Source organism: Nematostella vectensis, chromosome 6, assembly GCF_932526225.1.
Source record: "Nematostella vectensis chromosome 6, jaNemVect1.1, whole genome shotgun sequence".
Classification (NCBI taxonomy): Eukaryota; Metazoa; Cnidaria; class Anthozoa; order Actiniaria; family Edwardsiidae; genus Nematostella; species Nematostella vectensis.
The window spans coordinates 11,805,071-11,828,997 of NC_064039.1; the positions used below are offsets into that span (position 1 = coordinate 11,805,071).

At 44.8% G+C, this 23,927-nt stretch overlaps 1 protein-coding gene across 4 annotated transcripts in view; it reads left to right on the forward strand.

Moving 5' to 3' along the window:
- The window catches only part of LOC116618074, an 87,723-nt gene extending 64,289 nt beyond the window's left edge, over positions 1–23,434 (forward strand). For all 4 annotated transcript variants that reach the window (XM_048729216.1, XM_048729213.1, XM_048729214.1 and 1 more), the window contains one exon: positions 19,117–23,434. In XM_048729216.1, coding sequence (XP_048585173.1) covers positions 21,639–22,544 — 906 coding nt within the window. In that variant the 5' untranslated portion in view covers positions 19,117–21,638 and the 3' untranslated portion in view covers positions 22,545–23,434. The remainder of the gene's footprint in view (positions 1–19,116) is intronic.
- Positions 23,435–23,927: the final 493 nt, after the last annotated feature.

Genomic DNA, 23,927 nt, shown 5'->3' on the forward strand with positions numbered 1-23,927 from the left:
TGGTTACAAAGGGGTTTGATGTGTGACATGGGGTGTTGGTTACAAAGGGGTTTGATGTGTGGCATGGGGTGTTGGTTACAAAGGGGTTTGATGTGTGACATGGGGTGTTGGTTACAAAGGAGTTTGATGTGTGACATGGGGTGTTGGTTACAAAGTGGTATGATGTGTGACATGGGGTGTTGGTTACAAAGGGGTTTGATGTGTGACATGGGGTGTTGGTTACAAAGGGGTTTGATGTGTGACATTGGGTGTTGGTTACAAAGGGGTATGATGTGTGACACTGGGTGTTGGTTACAAAGGGGTTTGATGTGTGACATGGGGTGTTGGTTACAAAGGGGTTTGATGTGTGACATGGGGTGTTGGTTACAAAGGGGTTTGATGTGTGACACTGGGTGTTGGTTACAAAGGGGTTTGATGTGTGACATGGGGTGTTGGTTACAAAGGGGTTTGATGTGTGACATGGGGTGTTGGTTACAAAGGGGTTTGATGTGTGACATGGGGTGTTGGTTACAAAGGGGTTTGATGTGTGACATGGGGTGTTGGTTACAAAGGGGTATGATGTGTGACATGGGGTGTTGGTTACAAAGGGGTTTGATGTGTGACACTGGGTGTTGGTTACAAAGGGGTTTGATGTGTGACATGGGGTGTTGGTTACAAAGGGGTTTGATGTGTGACATGGGGTGTTGGTTACAAAGGGGTTTGATGTGTGACATGGGGTGTTGGTTACAAAGGGGTTTGATGTGTGACATGGGGTGTTGGTTACAAAGGGGTTTGATGTGTGACACTGGGTGTTGGTTACAAAGGGGTTTGATGTGTGACACTGGGTGTTGGTTACAAAGGGGTTTGATGTGTGACATGGGGTGTTGGTTACAAAGGGGTTTGATGTGTGACGTGGGGTGTTGGTTACAAAGGGGTTTGATGTGTGACATGGGGTGTTGGTTACAAAGGGTTTTGATGTGTGACATGGCGTGTTGATAACAAAGGATTTTACTGTGTGACATGCGTGTTGGTTATAAAGGGTATGTTGTGTGACATGGGGTGTTGGTTACAAAGGGGTTTGATGTGTGACATGGGGTGTTGGTTACAAAGGGGTATGATGTGTGACATGGGGTGTTGGTTACAAAGGGGTTTGATGTGTGACATGGGGTGTTGGTTACAAAGGGGTTTGATGTGTGACACGGGGTGTTGGTTACAAAGGGGTTTGATGTGTGACATGGGGTGTTGGTTACAAAGGGGTTTCATGTGTGACATGGGGTGTTGGTTACAAAGGGGTATGATGTGTGACATGGGGTGTTGGTTACAAAGGGGTATGATGTGTGACATGGGGTGTTGGTTACAAAGTGGTATGATGTGTGACATGGGGTGTTGGTTACAAAGGGGTTTGATGTGTGACAAGGGGTGTTGGTTACAAAGGGGTTTGATGTGTGACATGGGGTGTTGGTTACAAAGGGGTTTGATGTGTGACACGGGGTGTTGGTTACAAAGGGGTTTGGTGTGTGACATGGGGTGTTGGTTACAAAGGGGTTTGATGTGTGACACTGGGTGTTGGTTACAAAGGGTTTTAATGTGTGACATGGGGTGTTGGTTACAAAGGGGTTTGATGTGTGACATGGGGTGTTGGTTACAAAGGGGTTTGACGTGACATGGGGTGTTGGTTACAAAGGGGTTTGATGTGTGACATGGGGTGTTGGTTACAAAGGGGTATGATGTGTGACATGGGGTGTTGGTTATAAAGGAGTTTGGTGTGTGACAAGGGGTGTTGGTTTCAAAGGGGTTTGATGTGTGACATGGGGTGTTGGTTACAAAGGGGTTTGATGTGTGACATGGGGTGTTGGTTACAAAGGGGTTTGATGTGTGACACTGGGTGCTGGTTACAAAGGGGTTTGACGTGACATGGGGTGTTGGTTACAAAGGGGTTTGATGTGTGACATGGGGTGTTGGTTACAAAGGGGTTTGATGTGTGACACTGGGTGCTGGTTACAAAGGAGTTTGGTGTGTGACATGGGGTGTTGGTTACAAAGGGGTTTGATGTGTGACAAGGGGTGTTGGTTACAAAGGGGTTTGATGTGTGACAAGGGGTGTTGGTTACAAAGGGGTTTGATGTGTGACAAGGGGTGTTGGTTACAAAGGGTTTTAATGTGTGACATGGGGTGTTGGTTACAAAGGGGTTTGATGTGTGACATGGGGTGTTGGTTACAAAGGGGTTTGACGTGACATGGGGTGTTGGTTACAAAGGGGTATGATGTGTGACGTGGGGTGTTGGTTACAAAGGGGTTTGATGTGTGACAAGGGGTGTTGGTTACAAAGGGGTTTGATGTGTGACATGGGGTGTTGGTTACAAAGGGGTTTGATGTGTGACACGGGGTGTTGGTTACAAAGGGGTTTGGTGTGTGACATGGGGTGTTGGTTACAAAGGGGTTTGATGTGTGACACTGGGTGTTGGTTACAAAGGGTTTTAATGTGTGACATGGGGTGTTGGTTACAAAGGGGTTTGATGTGTGACATGGGGTGTTGGTTACAAAGGGGTTTGACGTGACATGGGGTGTTGGTTACAAAGGGGTTTGATGTGTGACATGGGGTGTTGGTTACAAAGGGGTATGATGTGTGACATGGGGTGTTGGTTATAAAGGAGTTTGGTGTGTGACAAGGGGTGTTGGTTTCAAAGGGGTTTGATGTGTGACATGGGGTGTTGGTTACAAAGGGGTTTGATGTGTGACATGGGGTGTTGGTTACAAAGGGGTTTGATGTGTGACACTGGGTGCTGGTTACAAAGGGGTTTGACGTGACATGGGGTGTTGGTTACAAAGGGGTTTGATGTGTGACATGGGGTGTTGGTTACAAAGGGGTTTGATGTGTGACACTGGGTGCTGGTTACAAAGGAGTTTGGTGTGTGACATGGGGTGTTGGTTACAAAGGGGTTTGATGTGTGACAAGGGGTGTTGGTTACAAAGGGGTTTGACGTGACATGGGGTGTTGGTTACAAAGGGGTATGATGTGTGACGTGGGGTGTTGGTTACAAAAGGGTTTGATGTGTGACATGGGGTGTTGGTTACAAAGGGGTATGTTGTGTGACATTGGGTGCTGGTTACAAAGGGGTTTGATGTGTGACATGGGGTGTTGATTACAAAGGGGTTTGATGTGTGACATGGGGTGTTGGTTACAAAGGGGTTTGATGTGTGACATGGGGTGTTGATTACAAAGGGGTTTGATGTGTGACATGGGATGTTGGTTACAAAGGGGTTTGATGTGTGACACGGGGTATTGGTTACAAAGGGGTTTGATGTGTGACATGGGGTGTTGGTTACAAAGGGGTATGATGTGTGACATGGGGTGTTGGTTACAAAGGGGTATGATGTGTGACGTGGGGTGTTGGTTACAAAGGGGTTTGATGTGTGACAAGGGGTGTTGGTTACAAAGGTGTATGTTGTGTGACATTGGGTGCTGGTTACAAAGGGGTTTGATGTGTGACATGGGGTGTTGATTACAAAGGGGTTTGATGAGTGACATGGGGTGTTGGTTACAAAGGGGTTTGATGTGTGACATGGGGTGTTGGTTACAAAGGGGTTTGATGTGTGACATGGGGTGTTGGTTACAAAGGGGTTTGATGTGTGACATGGGGTGTTGGTTACAAAGGGGTATGATGTGTGACATTGGGTGTTGGTTACAAAGGGGTATGATGTGTGACATGGGGTGTTGGTTACAAAGGGGTATGATGTGTGACGTGGGGTGTTGGTTACAAAGGGGTTTGATGTGTGACAAGGGGTGTTGGTTACAAAGGTGTATGTTGTGTAACATTGGGTGTTGGTTACAAAGGGGTTTGATGTGTGACACGGGGTGTTGGTTACAAAGGGGTTTGATGTGTGACAAGGGGTGTTGGTTACAAAGGTGTATGTTGTGTGACATGGGGTGTTGGTTACAAAGGGGTTTGATGTGTGACATGGGGTGTTGGTTACAAAGGGGTTTCATGTGTGACATGGGGTGTTGGTTACAAAGGGGTTTGATGTGTGACAAGGGGTGTTGGTTACAAAGGGGTTTGAGTGTGACATGGGGTGTTGGTTACAAAGGGGTTTGATGTGTGACAAGGGGTGTTGGTTACAAAGGGGTTTGACGTGACATGGGGTGTTGGTTACAAAGGGGTTTGATGTGTGACATGGGGTGTTGGTTACAAAGGGGTATGATGTGTGACATGGGGTGTTGGTTACAAAGGGGTTTGATGTGTGACAAGGGGTGTTGGTTTCAAAGGGGTTTGATGTGTGACAAGGGGTGTTGGTTACAAAGGGGTTTGATGTGTGACATGGGGTGTTGGTTACAAAGGGGTTTGATGTGTGACATGGGGTGTTGGTTATAAAGGGGTATGTTGTGTGACACAGGGTGTTGGTTACAAAGGGGTTTGATGTGTGACATGGGGTGTTGATTACAAAGGGGTTTGATGTGTGACAAGGGGTGTTGGTTACAAAGGGGTTTGATGTGTGACATGGGATGTTGGTTACAAAGGGGTTTGATGTGTGACATGGGGTGTTGGTTACAAAGGGGTATGATGTGTGACAAGGGGTGTTGGTTACAAAGGGGTTTGATGTGTGACAAGGGGTGTTGGTTACAAAGGGGTTTGATGTGTGACATGGGGTGTTGGTTATAAAGGAGTTTGGTGTGTGACACGGGGTGTTGGTTACAAAGGGGTATGATGTGTGACAAGGGGTGTTGGTTACAAAGGGGTTTGATGTGTGACAAGGGGTGTTGGTTACAAAGTGGTATGATGTGTGACATGGGGTGTTGGTTACAAAGGAGTTTGGTGTGTGACATGGGGTGTTGGTTACAAAGGGGTTTGATGTGTGACAAGGGGTGTTGGTTACAAAGGGGTTTGACGTGACATGGGGTGTTGGTTACAAAGGGGTATGATGTGTGACGTGGGGTGTTGGTTACAAAAGGGTTTGATGTGTGACATGGGGTGTTGGTTACAAAGGGGTATGTTGTGTGACATTGGGTGCTGGTTACAAAGGGGTTTGATGTGTGACATGGGGTGTTGATTACAAAGGGGTTTGATGTGTGACATGGGGTGTTGGTTACAAAGGGGTTTGATGTGTGACATGGGGTGTTGATTACAAAGGGGTTTGATGTGTGACATGGGATGTTGGTTACAAAGGGGTTTGATGTGTGACACGGGGTATTGGTTACAAAGGGGTTTGATGTGTGACATGGGGTGTTGGTTACAAAGGGGTATGATGTGTGACATGGGGTGTTGGTTACAAAGGGGTATGATGTGTGACGTGGGGTGTTGGTTACAAAGGGGTTTGATGTGTGACAAGGGGTGTTGGTTACAAAGGTGTATGTTGTGTGACATTGGGTGCTGGTTACAAAGGGGTTTGATGTGTGACATGGGGTGTTGATTACAAAGGGGTTTGATGAGTGACATGGGGTGTTGGTTACAAAGGGGTTTGATGTGTGACATGGGGTGTTGGTTACAAAGGGGTTTGATGTGTGACATGGGGTGTTGGTTACAAAGGGGTTTGATGTGTGACATGGGGTGTTGGTTACAAAGGGGTATGATGTGTGACATTGGGTGTTGGTTACAAAGGGGTATGATGTGTGACATGGGGTGTTGGTTACAAAGGGGTATGATGTGTGACGTGGGGTGTTGGTTACAAAGGGGTTTGATGTGTGACAAGGGGTGTTGGTTACAAAGGTGTATGTTGTGTAACATTGGGTGTTGGTTACAAAGGGGTTTGATGTGTGACACGGGGTGTTGGTTACAAAGGGGTTTGATGTGTGACAAGGGGTGTTGGTTACAAAGGTGTATGTTGTGTGACATGGGGTGTTGGTTACAAAGGGGTTTGATGTGTGACATGGGGTGTTGGTTACAAAGGGGTTTCATGTGTGACATGGGGTGTTGGTTACAAAGGGGTTTGATGTGTGACAAGGGGTGTTGGTTACAAAGGGGTTTGAGTGTGACATGGGGTGTTGGTTACAAAGGGGTTTGATGTGTGACAAGGGGTGTTGGTTACAAAGGGGTTTGACGTGACATGGGGTGTTGGTTACAAAGGGGTTTGATGTGTGACATGGGGTGTTGGTTACAAAGGGGTATGATGTGTGACATGGGGTGTTGGTTACAAAGGGGTTTGATGTGTGACAAGGGGTGTTGGTTTCAAAGGGGTTTGATGTGTGACAAGGGGTGTTGGTTACAAAGGGGTTTGATGTGTGACATGGGGTGTTGGTTACAAAGGGGTTTGATGTGTGACATGGGGTGTTGGTTATAAAGGGGTATGTTGTGTGACACAGGGTGTTGGTTACAAAGGGGTTTGATGTGTGACATGGGGTGTTGATTACAAAGGGGTTTGATGTGTGACAAGGGGTGTTGGTTACAAAGGGGTTTGATGTGTGACATGGGATGTTGGTTACAAAGGGGTTTGATGTGTGACATGGGGTGTTGGTTACAAAGGGGTATGATGTGTGACAAGGGGTGTTGGTTACAAAGGGGTTTGATGTGTGACAAGGGGTGTTGGTTACAAAGGGGTTTGATGTGTGACATGGGGTGTTGGTTATAAAGGAGTTTGGTGTGTGACACGGGGTGTTGGTTACAAAGGGGTATGATGTGTGACAAGGGGTGTTGGTTACAAAGGGGTTTGATGTGTGACAAGGGGTGTTGGTTACAAAGTGGTATGATGTGTGACATGGGGTGTTGGTTACAAAGGGGTTTGATGTGTGACATGGGGTGTTGGTTACAAAGGGGTTTGATGTGTGACATGGGGTGTTGGTTACAAAGGGGTATGATGTGTAACATGGGGTGTTGGTTACAAAGGGGTTTGATGTGTGACATGGGGTGTTGGTTACAAAGGGGTTTGATGTGTGACACTGGGTGTTGGTTACAAAGGGGTTTGATGTGTGACATGGGGTGTTGGTTACAAAGGGGTTTGATGTGTGACATGGGGTGTTGGTTACAAAGGGGTTTGATGTGTGACAAGGGGTGTTGGTTACAAAGTGGTATGATGTGTGACATGGGGTGTTGGTTACAAAGGGGTTTGATGTGTGACATGGGGTGTTGGTTACAAAGGGGTTTGATGTGTGACATGGGGTGTTGGTTACAAAGGGGTATGATGTGTAACATGGGGTGTTGGTTACAAAGGGGTTTGATGTGTGACATGGGGTGTTGGTTACAAAGGGGTTTGATGTGTGACACTGGGTGTTGGTTACAAAGGGGTTTGATGTGTGACATGGGGTGTTGGTTACAAAGGGGTTTGATGTGTGACATGGGGTGTTGGTTACAAAGGGGTTTGATGTGTGACATGGGGTGTTGGTTACAAAGGGGTTTGATGTGTGACACTGGGTGTTGGTTACAAAGGGGTTTGATAAGTGACAAGGGGTGTTGGTTACAAAGGGGTTTGATGTGTGACACTGGGTGTTGGTTACAAAGGGGTTTGATGTGTGACATGGGGTGTTGGTTACAAAGGGGTTTGATGTGTGACATGGGGTGTTGGTTACAAAGGGGTTTGATGTGTGACACTGGGTGTTGGTTATAAAGGAGTTTGGTGTGTGACATGGGGTGTTGGTTACAAAGGGGTTTGATGTGTGACACTGGGTGTTGGTTATAAAGGAGTTTGGTGTGTGACATGGGGTGTTGGTTACAAAGGGGTTTGATGTGTGACAAGGGGTGTTGGTTACAAAGGGGTTTGATGTGTGACATGGGGTGTTGGTTACAAAGGGGTTTCATGTGTGACATGGGGTGTTGGTTACAAAGGGGTATGATGTGTAACATGGGGTGTTGGTTACAAAGGGGTTTGACGTGTGACACTGGGTGTTGGTTATAAAGAGGTTTGATGTGTGGCATGGGGTGTTGGTTACAAAGGGGTTTGATGTGTGACAAGGGGTGTTGGTTACAAAGGGGTTTGATGTGTGACATGGGGTGTTGGTTACAAAGGGGTTTGATGTGTGACATGGGGTGTTGGTTACAAAGGGGTTTGATGTGTGACACTGGGTGTTGGTTACAAAGGGGTTTGACGTGACATGGGGTGTTGGTTACAAAGGGGTTTGATGTGTGACACTGGGTGTTGGTTACAAAGGGGTTTGATGTGTGACATGGGGTGTTGGTTACAAAGGGGTTTGATGTGTGACATGGGGTGTTGGTTACAAAGGGGTATGATGTGTGACATGGGGTGTTGGTTACAAAGGGGTTTGATGTGTGACACTGGGTGTTGGTTATAAAGGAGTTTGGTGTGTGACATGGGGTGTTGGTTACAAAGGGGTTTGATGTGTGACAAGGGGTGTTGGTTACAAAGGGGTTTGATGTGTGACATGGGGTGTTGGTTACAAAGGGGTTTGAGTGTGACATGGGGTGTTGGTTACAAAGGGGTTTGATGTGTGACACTGGGTGTTGGTTACAAAGGGGTTTGATGTGTGACATGGGGTGTTGGTTACAAAGGGGTTTGATGTGTGACATGGGGTGTTGGTTACAAAGGGGTTTGATGTGTGACATGGGGTGTTGGTTACAAAGGGGTTTGATGTGTGACATGGGGTGTTGGTTACAAAGGGGTTTGATGTGTGACACTGGGTGTTGGTTACAAAGGGGTTTGATGTGTGACACTGGGTGTTGGTTACAAAGGGGTTTGATGTGTGACACTGGGTGTTGGTTACAAAGGGGTTTGATGTGTGACACGGGGTATTAGTTACAAAGGGGTTTGATGTGTGACATGGGGTATTGGTTACATAGGGGTTTGATGTGTGACACGGGGTGTTGGTTACAAAGGGGTTTGATGTGTGACAAGGGGTGTTGGTTACAAAGGGGTTTGATGTGTGACAAGGGGTGTTGGTTACAAAGGGGTTTGATGTGTGACACGGGGTGTTGGTTACAAAGGGGTTTGATGTGTGACATGGGGTGTTGGTTACAAAGGGGTTTGATGTGTGACATGGGGTGTTGGTTACAAAGGGGTTTGATGTGTGACACGGGGTATTAGTTACAAAGGGGTTTGATGTGTGACACTGGGTGCTGGTTACAAAGGGGTTTGATGTGTGACATGGGGTGTTGGTTACAAAGGGGTTTGATGTGTGACATGGGGTGTTGGTTACAAAGGGGTTTGATGTGTGACATGGGGTGTTGGTTACAAAGGGGTTTGAGTGTGACATGGGGTGTTGGTTACAAAGGGGTTTGATGTATGACACTGGGTGTTGGTTACAAAGGGGTTTGATGTGTGACACTGGGTGTTGGTTACAAAGGGGTATGATGTGTGACATGGGGTGTTGGTTACAAAGGGGTTTGATGTGTGACATGGGGTGTTGGTTACAAAGGGGTTTGATGTGTGACACGGGGTGTTGGTTACAAAGGGGTTTGATGTGTGACATGGGGTGTTGGTTACAAAGGGGTTTCATGTGTGACATGGGGTGTTGGTTACAAAGGGGTATGATGTGTGACATGGGGTGTTGGTTACAAAGGGGTATGATGTGTGACATGGGGTGTTGGTTACAAAGTGGTATGATGTGTGACATGGGGTGTTGGTTACAAAGGGGTTTGATGTGTGACAAGGGGTGTTGGTTACAAAGGGGTTTGATGTGTGACATGGGGTGTTGGTTACAAAGGGGTTTGATGTGTGACGTGGGGTGTTGGTTACAAAGGGGTTTGGTGTGTGACATGGGGTGTTGGTTACAAAGGGGTTTGATGTGTGACACTGGGTGTTGGTTACAAAGGGTTTTAATGTGTGACATGGGGTGTTGGTTACAAAGGGGTTTGATGTGTGACATGGGGTGTTGGTTACAAAAGGGTTTGACGTGACATGGGGTGTTGGTTACAAAGGGGTTTGATGTGTGACACTGGGTGTTGGTTACAAAGGGGTTTGATGTGTGACACTGGGTGCTGGTTACAAAGGAGTTTGGTGTGTGACATGGGGTGTTGGTTACAAAGGGGTTTGATGTGTGACAAGGGGTGTTGGTTACAAAGGGGTTTGATGTGTGACAAGGGGTGTTGGTTACAAAGGGGTTTGATGTGTGACAAGGGGTGTTGGTTACAAAGGGTTTTAATGTGTGACATGGGGTGTTGGTTACAAAGGGGTTTGATGTGTGACATGGGGTGTTGGTTACAAAGGGGTTTGACGTGACATGGGGTGTTGGTTACAAAGGGGTATGATGTGTGACGTGGGGTGTTGGTTACAAAGGGGTTTGATGTGTGACAAGGGGTGTTGGTTACAAAGGTGTATGTTGTGTGACATTGGGTGCTGGTTACAAAGGGGTTTGATGTGTGACATGGGGTGTTGATTACAAAGGGGTTTGATGTGTGACATGGGGTGTTGGTTACAAAGGGGTTTGATGTGTGACATGGGGTGTTGATTACAAAGGGGTTTGATGTGTGACAAGGGGTGTTGGTTACAAAGGGGTTTGATGTGTGACACGGGGTATTGGTTACAAAGTGGTATGATGTGTGACATGGGGTGTTGGTTACAAAGGGGTTTGATGTGTGACAAGGGGTGTTGGTTACAAAGGGGTTTGATGTGTGACATGGGGTGTTGGTTACAAAGGGGTTTGATGTGTGACGTGGGGTGTTGGTTACAAAGGGGTTTGGTGTGTGACATGGGGTGTTGGTTACAAAGGGGTTTGATGTGTGACACTGGGTGTTGGTTACAAAGGGTTTTAATGTGTGACATGGGGTGTTGGTTACAAAGGGGTTTGATGTGTGACATGGGGTGTTGGTTACAAAAGGGTTTGACGTGACATGGGGTGTTGGTTACAAAGGGGTTTGATGTGTGACACTGGGTGTTGGTTACAAAGGGGTTTGATGTGTGACACTGGGTGCTGGTTACAAAGGAGTTTGGTGTGTGACATGGGGTGTTGGTTACAAAGGGGTTTGATGTGTGACAAGGGGTGTTGGTTACAAAGGGGTTTGATGTGTGACAAGGGGTGTTGGTTACAAAGGGGTTTGATGTGTGACAAGGGGTGTTGGTTACAAAGGGTTTTAATGTGTGACATGGGGTGTTGGTTACAAAGGGGTTTGATGTGTGACATGGGGTGTTGGTTACAAAGGGGTTTGACGTGACATGGGGTGTTGGTTACAAAGGGGTATGATGTGTGACGTGGGGTGTTGGTTACAAAGGGGTTTGATGTGTGACAAGGGGTGTTGGTTACAAAGGTGTATGTTGTGTGACATTGGGTGCTGGTTACAAAGGGGTTTGATGTGTGACATGGGGTGTTGATTACAAAGGGGTTTGATGTGTGACATGGGGTGTTGGTTACAAAGGGGTTTGATGTGTGACATGGGGTGTTGATTACAAAGGGGTTTGATGTGTGACAAGGGGTGTTGGTTACAAAGGGGTTTGATGTGTGACACGGGGTATTGGTTACAAAGGGGTATGATGTGTGACATTGGGTGTTGGTTACAAAGGGGTATGATGTGTGACATGGGGTGTTGGTTACAAAGGGGTATGATGTGTGACGTGGGGTGTTGGTTACAAAGGGGTTTGATGTGTGACAAGGGGTGTTGGTTACAAAGGTGTATGTTGTGTAACATTGGGTGTTGGTTACAAAGGGGTTTGATGTGTGACACGGGGTGTTGGTTACAAAGGGGTTTGATGTGTGACATGGGGTGTTGGTTACAAAGGGGTTTGATGTGTGACATGGGGTGTTGGTTACAAAGGGGTTTGATGTGTGACATGGGGTGTTGATTACAAAGGGGTTTGATGTGTGACAAGGGGTGTTGGTTACAAAGGGGTTTGATGTGTGACACGGGGTATTGGTTACAAAGGGGTATGATGTGTGACATTGGGTGTTGGTTACAAAGGGGTATGATGTGTGACATGGGGTGTTGGTTACAAAGGGGTATGATGTGTGACGTGGGGTGTTGGTTACAAAGGGGTTTGATGTGTGACAAGGGGTGTTGGTTACAAAGGTGTATGTTGTGTAACATTGGGTGTTGGTTACAAAGGGGTTTTATGTGTGACACGGGGTGTTGGTTAAAAAGGGGTTTGATGTGTGACACTGGGTGTTGGTTACAAAGGGGTTTGATGTGTGACACTGGGTGTTGGTTACAAAGGGTTTTAATGTGTGACATGGGGTGTTGGTTACAAAGGGGTTTGATGTGTGACATGGGGTGTTGGTTACAAAGGGGTTTGATGTGTGACATGGGGTGTTGGTTACAAAGGGGTTTGACGTGACATGGGGTGTTGGTTACAAAGGGGTTTGATGTGTGACACTGGGTGTTGGTTACAAAGGGGTTTGATGTGTGACACTGGGTGCTGGTTACAAAGGAGTTTGGTGTGTGACATGGGGTGTTGGTTACAAAGGGGTTTGATGTGTGACAAGGGGTGTTGGTTACAAAGGGGTTTGATGTGTGACAAGGGGTGTTGGTTACAAAGGGGTTTGATGTGTGACAAGGGGTGTTGGTTACAAAGGGTTTTAATGTGTGACATGGGGTGTTGGTTACAAAGGGGTTTGATGTGTGACATGGGGTGTTGGTTACAAAGGGGTTTGACGTGACATGGGGTGTTGGTTACAAAGGGGTATGATGTGTGACGTGGGGTGTTGGTTACAAAGGGGTTTGATGTGTGACAAGGGGTGTTGGTTACAAAGGTGTATGTTGTGTGACATTGGGTGCTGGTTACAAAGGGGTTTGATGTGTGACATGGGGTGTTGATTACAAAGGGGTTTGATGTGTGACATTGGGTGTTGGTTACAAAGGGGTATGATGTGTGACATGGGGTGTTGGTTACAAAGGGGTATGATGTGTGACGTGGGGTGTTGGTTACAAAGGGGTTTGATGTGTGACAAGGGGTGTTGGTTACAAAGGTGTATGTTGTGTAACATTGGGTGTTGGTTACAAAGGGGTTTGATGTGTGACACGGGGTGTTGGTTACAAAGGGGTTTGATGTGTGACAAGGGGTGTTGGTTACAAAGGTGTATGTTGTGTGACATGGGGTGTTGGTTACAAAGGGGTTTGATGTGTGACATGGGGTGTTGGTTACAAAGGGGTTTCATGTGTGACATGGGGTGTTGGTTACAAAGGGGTTTGATGTGTGACAAGGGGTGTTGGTTACAAAGGGGTTTGAGTGTGACATGGGGTGTTGGTTACAAAGGGGTTTGATGTGTGACATGGGGTGTTGGTTACAAAGGGGTTTGACGTGACATGGGGTGTTGGTTACAAAGGGGTTTGATGTGTGACATGGGGTGTTGGTTACAAAGGGGTATGATGTGTGACATGGGGTGTTGGTTACAAAGGGGTTTGATGTGTGACAAGGGGTGTTGGTTTCAAAGGGGTTTGATGTGTGACAAGGGGTGTTGGTTACAAAGGGGTTTGATGTGTGACATGGGGTGTTGGTTACAAAGGGGTTTGATGTGTGACATGGGGTGTTGGTTATAAAGGGGTATGTTGTGTGACACAGGGTGTTGGTTACAAAGGGGTTTGATGTGTGACATGGGGTGTTGATTACAAAGGGGTTTGATGTGTGACAAGGGGTGTTGGTTACAAAGGGGTTTGATGTGTGACATGGGATGTTGGTTACAAAGGGGTTTGATGTGTGACATGGGGTGTTGGTTACAAAGGGGTATGATGTGTGACAAGGGGTGTTGGTTACAAAGGGGTTTGATGTGTGACAAGGGGTGTTGGTTACAAAGGGGTTTGATGTGTGACATGGGGTGTTGGTTATAAAGGAGTTTGGTGTGTGACACGGGGTGTTGGTTACAAAGGGGTATGATGTGTGACAAGGGGTGTTGGTTACAAAGGGGTTTGATGTGTGACAAGGGGTGTTGGTTACAAAGTGGTATGATGTGTGACATGGGGTGTTGGTTACAAAGGGGTTTGATGTGTGACATGGGGTGTTGGTTACAAAGGGGTTTGATGTGTGACATGGGGTGTTGGTTACAAAGGGGTATGATGTGTAACATGGGGTGTTGGTTACAAAGGGGTTTGATGTGTGACATGGGGTGTTGGTTACAAAGGGGTTTGATGTGTGACACTGGGTGTTGGTTACAAAGGGGTTTGATGTGTGACACTGGGTGTTGGTTACAAAGGGGTATGATGTGTGACAAGGGGTGTTGGTTACAAAGGGGTTTGATGTGTGACAAGGGGTGCTGGTTACAAAGGGGTTTGATGTGTGACATGGGGTGTTGGTTACAAAGGGGTTTGATGTGTGACATGGGGTGTTGGTTACAAAGGGGTTTGATGTGTGACATGGGGTGTTGGTTACAAAGGGGTTTGATGTGTGACACTGGGTGTTGGTTACAAAGGGGTTTGATGTGTGACACGGGGTATTAGTTACAAAGGGGTTTGATGTGTGACAAGGGGTGTTGGTTTCAAAGGGGTTTGATGTGTGACACTGGGTGTTGGTTATAAAGGAGTTTGGTGTGTGACATGGGGTGTTGGTTACAAAGGGGTTTGATGTGTGACAAGGGGTGTTGGTTACAAAGGGGTTTGATGTGTGACATGGGGTGTTGGTTACAAAGGGGTTTCATGTGTGACATGGGGTGCTGGTTACAAAGGGGTATGATGTGTAACATGGGGTGTTGGTTACAAAGGGGTTTGATGTGTGACATGGGGTGTTGGTTACAAAGGGGTTTGATGTGTGACATGGGGTGTTGGTTACAAAGGGGTTTAATGTGTGACATGGGGTGTTGGTTACAAAGGGGTTTGATGTGTGACACTGGGTGTTGGTTACAAAGGGGTATGATGTGTGACGTGGGGTGTTGGTTACAAAGGGGTTTGATGTGTGACATGGGGTGTTGGTTACAAAGGGGTTTGATGTGTGACAAGGGGTGTTGGTTACAAAGGGGTATGGTGTGTGACACTGGGTGTTGGTTACAAAGGGGTTTGACGTGACATGGGGTGTTGGTTACAAAGGGGTTTGGTGTGTGACACTGGGTGTTGGTTACAAAGGGGTTTGATGTGTGACACAAGGTGTTGGTTACAAAGGGGTTTGATGTGTGACATGGGGTGTTGGTTACAACGGGGTTTGATGTGTGACACGGGGTGTTGGTTACAAAGGGGTTTGATGTGTGACACTGGGTGTTGGTTACAAAAGGGTATGATGTGTGACATGGGGTGTTGATTACAAAGGGGTATGATGTGTGACACTGGGTGTTGGTTACAAAGGGGTTTGATGTGTGACAAGGGGTGTTGGTTACAAAGGGGTTTGATGTGTGACATGGGGTGTTGGTTACAAAGGGGTTTGATGTGTGACAAGGGGTGTTGGTTACAAAGGGGTTTGGTGTGTGACATGGGGTGTTGGTTACAAAGGGGTTTGATGTGTGACAAGGGGTGTTGGTTACAAAGGGGTATGATGTGTGACATGGGGTGTTGGTTACAAAGGGGTTTGATGTGTGACATGGGGTGTTGGTTACAAAGGGGTTTGATGTGTGACACGGGGTGTTGGTTACAAAGGGGTTTGATGTGTGACATGGGGTGTTGGTTACAAAGGGGTTTGATGTGTGACATTGGGTGTTGGTTACAAAGGGGTTTGATGTGTGACATGGGGTGTTGGTTACAAAGGGGTTTGATGTGTGACACGGGGTGTTGGTTACAAAGGGGTTTGATGTGTGACACTGGGTGTTGGTTACAAAGGGGTTTGATGTGTGGCATGGGGTGTTGGTTACAAAGGAGTTTGGTGTGTGACATGGGGTGTTGGTTACAAAGGGGTTTGATGTGTGACATGGGGTGTTGGTTACAAAGGGGTTTAATGTGTGACATGGGGTGTTGGTTACAAAGGGGTTTGATGTGTGACACTGGGTGTTGGTTACAAAGGGGTATGATGTGTGACGTGGGGTGTTGGTTACAAAGGGGTTTGATGTGTGACATGGGGTGTTGGTTACAAAGGGGTTTGATGTGTGACAAGGGGTGTTGGTTACAAAGGGGTATGGTGTGTGACACTGGGTGTTGGTTACAAAGGGGTTTGACGTGACATGGGGTGTTGGTTACAAAGGGGTTTGGTGTGTGACACTGGGTGTTGGTTACAAAGGGGTTTGATGTGTGACACGGGGTGTTGGTTACAAAGGGGTTTGATGTGTGACATGGGGTGTTGGTTACAAAGGGGTTTGATGTGTGACACGGGGTGTTGGTTACAAAGGGGTTTGATGTGTGACATTGGGTGTTGGTTACAAAGGGGTTTGATGTGTGACAAGGGGTGTTGGTTACAAAGAGGTTTGATGTGTGACAAGGGGTGTTGGTTACAAAGGGGTTTGATGTGTGACATGGGGTGTTGGTTACAAAGGGGTATGATGTGTGACACTGGGTGTTGGTTACAAAGGGGTTTGATGTGTGACACTGGGTGTTGGTTACAAAGGGGTTTGATGTGTGACACGGGGTATTAGTTACAAAGGGGTTTGATGTGTGACATGGGGTGTTGGTTACAAAGGGGTATGATGTGTGACATGGGGTGTTGGTTACAAAGGGGTTTGATGTGTGACATTGGGTGTTGGTTACAAAGGGGTATGATGTGTGACATGGGGTGTTGGTTACAAAGGGGTTTGATGTGTGACAAGGGGTGTTGGTTACAAAGGGTTTTAATGTGTGACATGGGGTGTTGGTTACAAAGGGGTATGATGTGTGACACGGGGTATTGGTTACAAAGGGGTTTGACGTTATATGTGGGTTTTTTGTTACAAAGGCGTTTGACGTTATAGGTGGGGTTTTGGTTACAAAGGGTTTTGACGTTGTACGTGGGGTGTTGGTCACAAAGATATGTGTGACACGGTGGCTGCTAGCAATGTTTTGACGTCGGACATGGTGTGTATCGAAAAGGGTACTTCAGAAATGTTCTATCAATATAATTATTTTAAAATCATAATCTTCGATTTCCATATCAAGGATTTTATGCTTTGATGCTGTTCACTTGTGAAAAAGCGCATGTCTTGTGATGCCCCTTGTGAGACCCCCCCCCCCCCTCGGCTTATCCCAATAATCCGTGTCTTGAATACTTTTAAGTATAAGCTGTTAAAACAGCTTATCTCTGACGTTAAAAACAAAACACGTATACCGGACACTATTTCAAATCAATTAAAAAACGAAATAAAAAGCAATGAGCCGATTTCTTCTTGTTCAATAACACATATCAGATACTTTCTCACGCCCTTCTCTGCCATCTAACGCGAGTTTAGTTAACATCTTTTTTTGCGCGTGAACTGATTTTCTGCAATGTCCTTCACTTTCAAGTGCATATCAAAACACATCACGCATAGCAACATTTCGTGTCCCGAACCGAACAATATGACATATTTGAACAACATAGTGATGGCTTACGTAGATAGAGGCTTATCCTATGCATGCAGGCCAAGCAAACCGACATTTTATGCTCCCACTCAACGCCGAGTCACACAAAGCATCCAGTGACCAAGATATTTTCAATCAAATATCGCCAATAACGTATCAGTCTTTATGGCGAATCAGTTTCCTTGCGAATAAACCATTGCTTTTTTTAATGATAAACAATAACTAAACACTAACGAGGGACTAAAATCTAGGTTCCCACCTGAAGTGCATCTCCTCTACATTATGTAAGTATGTTATGTGCCCTTTAATGATTGATAACAGCTTCATGCTGCTCTCTGTTGCTTTCAAACAGAAGAAAGAACAAGACAACAGGCCTTTAAAAAAAAACCTCTATTTCTTACTTTTGCTAAATAACTGTGAAACAGCACTCATTTTCATCGGCTATTTTTCGGAAGTTTATGCGATATTTTCGATTAAATTTTGTCAATAAAATTCGACGTCACTGTGCCCCCGCGCACTAAACATAAACTGCGCACACTTATTAGATAGATATGATAGATAGATAGGTTTATTCAAAAACTTTGCAACCCGAAGGTTGAATTACGTTATGTTACAATAGTCAAATACTTAAAAAATCTAAAAATCTAAAATATGAATCTAAAATTACAGGCTTGATCAAATCTATACTGCGTTGATTAAATATCTAGTCGTAAAATTTAGTGGAGGCATTGAACATTAAAAAACTTTTTGCAAAACGTTGCGTGTTGGCTTTGATGGCAAAGGCCCGCCTCTTCCTAATATTAATTCTAGAGTTCTGCTGAGGGAGCAACCTATGTAGTTTGTGGTTTGGACTGGCCATGACTTCGCTAAAGAGTTTGTTTGTTGCGACCTCACGTCTTTCCTGTAGTGTTGTGATATTAGAGGCAATTAGTGCCTGTGCATAAGAGTCGTCTGGAAATATTATTCTAAGCGCACGCTTCTGACATGACTCCAAATCTGCTGCTAGGTACTTGGGCAAACTATTATGAAATAGCGCGCATGCGTACTCTGTACATGGTCTAATGCAAGTTAGATAAAATAGAATGAGCTCCTTTGGTTTTACATTTGCGCGCTTAAGCTTGTCAAAAGGTTCTCAATTACTGTCGTTCTTCTAGCTTGCTCGGACAATTCCTTATTAGAACATTACATATATTATTTGTGAGTCCGCTTTTTGACGCCCTAGAACTGTATAACTCGAGATTTTTCGAACTTACAGGAATTCGTGTTAACTACTTCATCTTATAGAATAAGGCCAGACTCCAACGTTTTGGAATAACACAGGTTTCCCGTGCTCTATCCCCAGGATCAGGACCATTTAGGGAAACGGCAGCTATTGATTGAGATCGGACCGATTTTATGCTGACCAGACGAGACCAGTTTCTTTTAAAAAATATCAGAACTTTTAATTGTGTGTATACAGCTATTTCAAATAAGGTTGCCCTTGCGAATTAAGTAGCGAATCTAGGGGGAGGGTTTAGGGGCTTTAACCCCCCCCCCCCCCCCTATGGGCTGCCAGAAACCTGTATGTAACAAAAAAATAATTACCCCCTCCCCCTTTGTCACTGAGCCAACCCCCCCCCCCCCTTTTAAGAAAAGCTCGATCCGCCCCTGAAATCCATTTGTCGTAGCCCGCAGTGATTCATGGGTATTGTATAAATAGCTAAGTCCTGCTATCTGAAAGCCATTCTAATGTTTATAGCAACATGAAGAAGAATTCTATAACTTGTAAAGCCTGGATTTGTTTTTATTTACGATAATTTTCTTATCTATTTCATACCCATAAAGCACTGTGCAACTTTATTTTAAATAGTTATGTAAGAGTAGGTGAAAAGGCGAAGGAATAACGACGCGTTAAGAAAATAATCCATATTTATTGGCTAACTCCATGTTAAAGTTTTTTTTTTACATTTCAGGTAAGAGACCAAAGAAGTTGAAATCAGTGGTACAGAAGAGCTACTACATGAAAAAATAATTACTGCCTTATAGGCCAAATGAAATGGGATATTATCGATATTACTAAATAGATAATATCTTTGTATTTATTTTAGATTTTTGTTGTTAACGATTTTATTGTTCTTAACGATTATGGCGAAGAGCATGTTTTCCAGCCATTTTACTTATTTTTAGATTCCTTGAATCTTGAGAAATTACAAACACTAAATAGAGTTAGGGGTGATAAATTTAGCTCGTCTGATCGAGTAGTATACGTACGATAATTAGTAGTGGGAATCGTCTGTAGAAAGTCTAGACCAGTCGAAAGATAGAGATAAGAGGATCAACTCGACCTGCTCAATAGGTTGTGGTAGGAGAGTGTTCAAGCACGCTATGTGGTGATCAAGTGAACTGACGGGCTTTGGGACATTTTGTAATCCATTATATAGACAGTTATAATCAATGCAGTTGGTGTATATGATATTTTTATCTATGTAGGGTGTGAAAGGTACTCGGTCAGCTACTCAGGTGTCTTTGGTAGTGATTCGTTCTTCTACCAACAGTAGTGGTTTATCTATCAAGGGTGTCTACGGTAGTGGTTTATCTATCAAGGGTGTCAACGGTAGTGGTTTATCTATCTAGGGTGTCTACGGTAGTGGTTTATCTATCTAGGGTGTCTACGGTAGTGGTTTATCTATCAAGGGTGTCAACGGTAATGGTTTATCTATCTAGGGTGTCTACGGTAGTGGTTTATCTATCTAGGGTGTCTACGGTAGTGGTTTATCTATCTAGGGTGTCTACGGTAGTGGTTTATCTATCAAGGGTGTCAACGGTAATGGTTTATCTATCTAGGGTGTCTACGGTAGTGGTTTATCTATCTAGGGTGTCTACGGTAGTGGTTTATCTATCTAGGGTGTCTACGGTAGTGGTTTATCTATCAAGGGTGTCTACGGTAGTGGTTTATCTATCAAGGGTGTCAACGGTAGTGGTTTATCTATCAAGGGTGTCAACGGTAGTGGTTTATCTATCAAGGGTGTCTACGGTAGTGGTTCTTCTACTAGGGTGTCTACGGTAGTGGTTTATCTATCTAGGGTGTCTACAGTAGTGGTTTATCTATCAAGGGTGTCTACAGTAGTGGTTCTTCTACTAGGGTGTCTACGGTAGTGGTTTATCTATCTAGGGTGTCTACGGTAGTTGTTTATCTATCTAGGGTGTCTACGGTAGTGGTTTATCTATCTAGGGTGTCTACAGTAGTGGTTCTTCTACTAGGGTGTCTACGGTAGTGGTTTATCTATCTAGGGTGTCTACGGTAGTGGTTTATCTATCTAGGGTGTCTACTGTAGTGGTTTATCTATCTAGGGTGTCTACGGTAGTGGTTTATCTATCTAGGGTGTCTACGGTAGTGGTTTATCTATCAAGGGTGTCTACGGTAGTGGTTTATCTACTTAGGGTGTCTACGGTAGTGGTTTATCTATCTAGGGTGTCTACGGTAGTGGTTTATCTATCAAGGGTGTCTACGGTAGTGGTTTATCTATCAAGGGTGTCTACGGTAGTGGTTTATCTATCAAGGGTGTCAGCGGTAGTGGTTTATCTATCTAGGGTGTCTACGGTAGTGGTTTATCTATCAAGGGTGTCTACGGTAGTGGTTTATCTACTTAGGGTGTCTACGGTAGTGGTTTATCTATCTAGGGTGTCTACGGTAGTGGTTTATCTATCAAGGGTGTCTACGGTAGTGGTTTATCTACCTAGGGTGTCTACGGTAGTGGTTTATCTACCTAGGGTGTCTACGGTAGTGTTTTACCTATCTAGGGTGTCTACGGTAGCAGTTCTTCTACTAGGGTGTCTACGGTAGTTGTTTATCTATCTAGGGTGTCTACGGTAGTTGTTTATCTATCAAGGGTGTCTACGGTAGTGGTTTATCTATCTAGGGTGTCTACGGTAGTGGTTCTTCTACTAGGGTGTCTACGGTAGTGGTTTATCTATCAAGGGTGTCTACGGTAGTGGTTTATCTATCTAGGGTGTCTACGGTAGTGGTTTATCTATCTAGGGTGTCTACGGTAGTTGTTTATCTATCTAGGGTGTCTACGGTAGTTGTTTATCTATCAAGGGTGTCTACGGTAGTGGTTTATCTATCTAGGGTGTCTACGGTAGTGGTTCTTCTACTAGGGTGTCTACGGTAGTGGTTTATCTATCAAGGGTGTCTACGGTAGTGGTTTATCTATCAAGGGTGTCTACGGTAGTGGTTTATCTATCTAGGGTGTCTACGGTAGTGGTTTATCTATCTAGTGTGTCTACGGTAGTTGTTTATCTATCTAGGGTGTCTACGGTAGTGGTTCTTCTATCTAGGGTGTCTACGGTAGCAGTTCTTCTATCTAGGGTGTCTACGGTAGTGGTTTATCTATCTAGGGTGTCTACGGTAGTGGTTTATCTATCTAGGGTGTCTACGGTAGTGGTTTATCTATCAAGGGTGTCTACGGTAGTGGTTTATCTATCAAGGGTGTCTATGGTAGTGGTTTATCTATCAAGGGTGTCTACGGTAGTGGTTTATCTATCTAGGGTGTCTACGGTAGTGGTTTATCTATCTAGGGTGTCTACGGTAGTGGTTTATCTATCTAGGGTGTCTACGGTAGTTGTTTATCTATCTAGGGTGTCTACGGTAGTGGTTTATCTATCTAGGGTGTCTACGGTAGTGGTTTATCTATCTAGGGTGTCTACGGTAGTGGTTTATCTATCAAGGGTGTCTACGGTAGTGGTTTATCTACCTAGGGTGTCTACAGTAGTGTTTTATCTATCTAGGGTGTCTACGGTAGTGGTTTATCTATCTAGGGTGTCTACGGTAGTGGTTTATCCATCTAGGGTGTCTACGGTAGTGGTTTATCTATCAAGGGTGTCTACGGTAGTGGTTTATCTATCAAGGGTGTCTACGGTAGTGGTTTATCTATCTAGGGTGTCTACGGTAGTGGTTTATCTATCTAGGGTGTCTACGGTAGTGGTTTATCTTTCTAGGGTGTCTACGGTAGTGGTTCATCTATCTAGGGTGTCTACGGTAGCAGTTCTTCTATCTAGGGTGTCTACGGTAGCAGTTCTTCTATCAAGGGTGTCTACGGTAGTGGTTTATCTATCAAGGGTGTCTACGGTAGTGGTTTATCTATCAAGGGTGTCTACGGTAGTGGTTTATCTATCTAGGGTGTCTACGGTAGTGGTTTATCTATCTAGGGTGTCTACGGTAGCAGTTCTTCTATCTAGGGTGTCTACGGTAGCAGTTCTTCTATCTAGGGTGTCTACGGTAGTGGTTTATCTATCAAGGGTGTCTACGGTAGTGGTTTATCTATCTAGGGTGTCTACGGTAGTGGTTTATCTATCAAGGGTGTCTGCGGTAGCAGTTCTTCTACTAGGGTGTCTACGGTAGTGGTTTATCTATCTAGGGTGTCTACGGTAGCAGTTCTTCTACTAGGGTGTCTACGGTAGTGGTTTATCTATCTAGGGTGTCTACGGTAGTTGTTTATCTATCAAGGGTGTCTACGGTAGTGGTTTATCTATCTAGGGTGCCTACGGTAGTGGTTCTTCTACTAGGGTGTCTACGGTAGTGGTTTATCTATCTAGGGTGTCTACGGTAGTTGTTTATCTATCAAGGGTGTCTACGGTAGTGGTTTATCTATCAAGGGTGTCTACGGTAGTGGTTTATCTATCTAGGGTGTCTTCGGTAGTGGTTTATCTATCTAGGGTGTCTACGGTAGTGGTTTATCTATCTAGGGTGTCTACGGTAGTTGTTTATCTATCTAGGGTGTATACGGTAGTGTTTTATCTATCTAGGGTGTCTACGGTAGTGTTTTATCTATCTAGGGTGTCTACGGTATTGGTTCATCTATCTTGCGTGTCTACGGTAGTGATTTATCTTATTATCTTCTCCTTAAGGTTGGTTATCACTAGAACGCAAGCGAAGCGCACGTTATTTTTCAATTCTTACTGGAACACAAGTGCAATCAAATAAAAAAGAATGCAGCTCAGCTTGCGATTGTTTGTGCTTGCGTACTAGAACAATTCGAGAACAATTCGACATCTTGGGATAGCAATTTGATTTACGTTTAGTCTTAAAGTTACTTTTAGTTTTGAGTTTAGTATTTAAGATACTATTTAGCGTAAAGATCTTTGCTTTGTTTTTAAACTCTTTGATTTGAACTTGCCAACTAACACCAGGTGAACAATGCCTAAGATAATTACTCCAGGTTTCTTTTGTAAAAGATATCGAGGACCGATGTTATTTTGTGAATTCGAAGAACATTTGAAATTTAAAATGACTATGTGATACTTTACTGTCATCAAATTCTGGTTTCCCCCTAGAAAAAATCAATGATGTTAATGGGGTACTGGTACCTTTGAAGATCTTTTTTTGCCGATTTCTCTTTATGTCTATGATTATGTTTAGAATGTACCACATTAAGATATCTTGAATATCCCAGGGCACCTCAATGTTTCCATAGACTTGTCTAATGCTGTTCTCCAAACTTTTTAAAGTGAATCCTACCGACAAGAAAAACTCCAAACAAGCTGCTGGCTTGGGGGCACTATGCCAGGGCAGGGTGTACATAGATTATTCCAAAAATACAGCCAAGCAAAAAGTAACACAATTTGAGTTAACAAAAATAGTTTTACGAATAAAAGGAGATAAAATAACTGAACAAGACAAAAAACTAAAGAAGTCAGAAATGTTAAAAAAAATAATTTGGCTCTATTTCATTCACCACTCGGGGGTTGGATGGGGTTGATCGTCTTATCTTTTAGGGTATAAAAT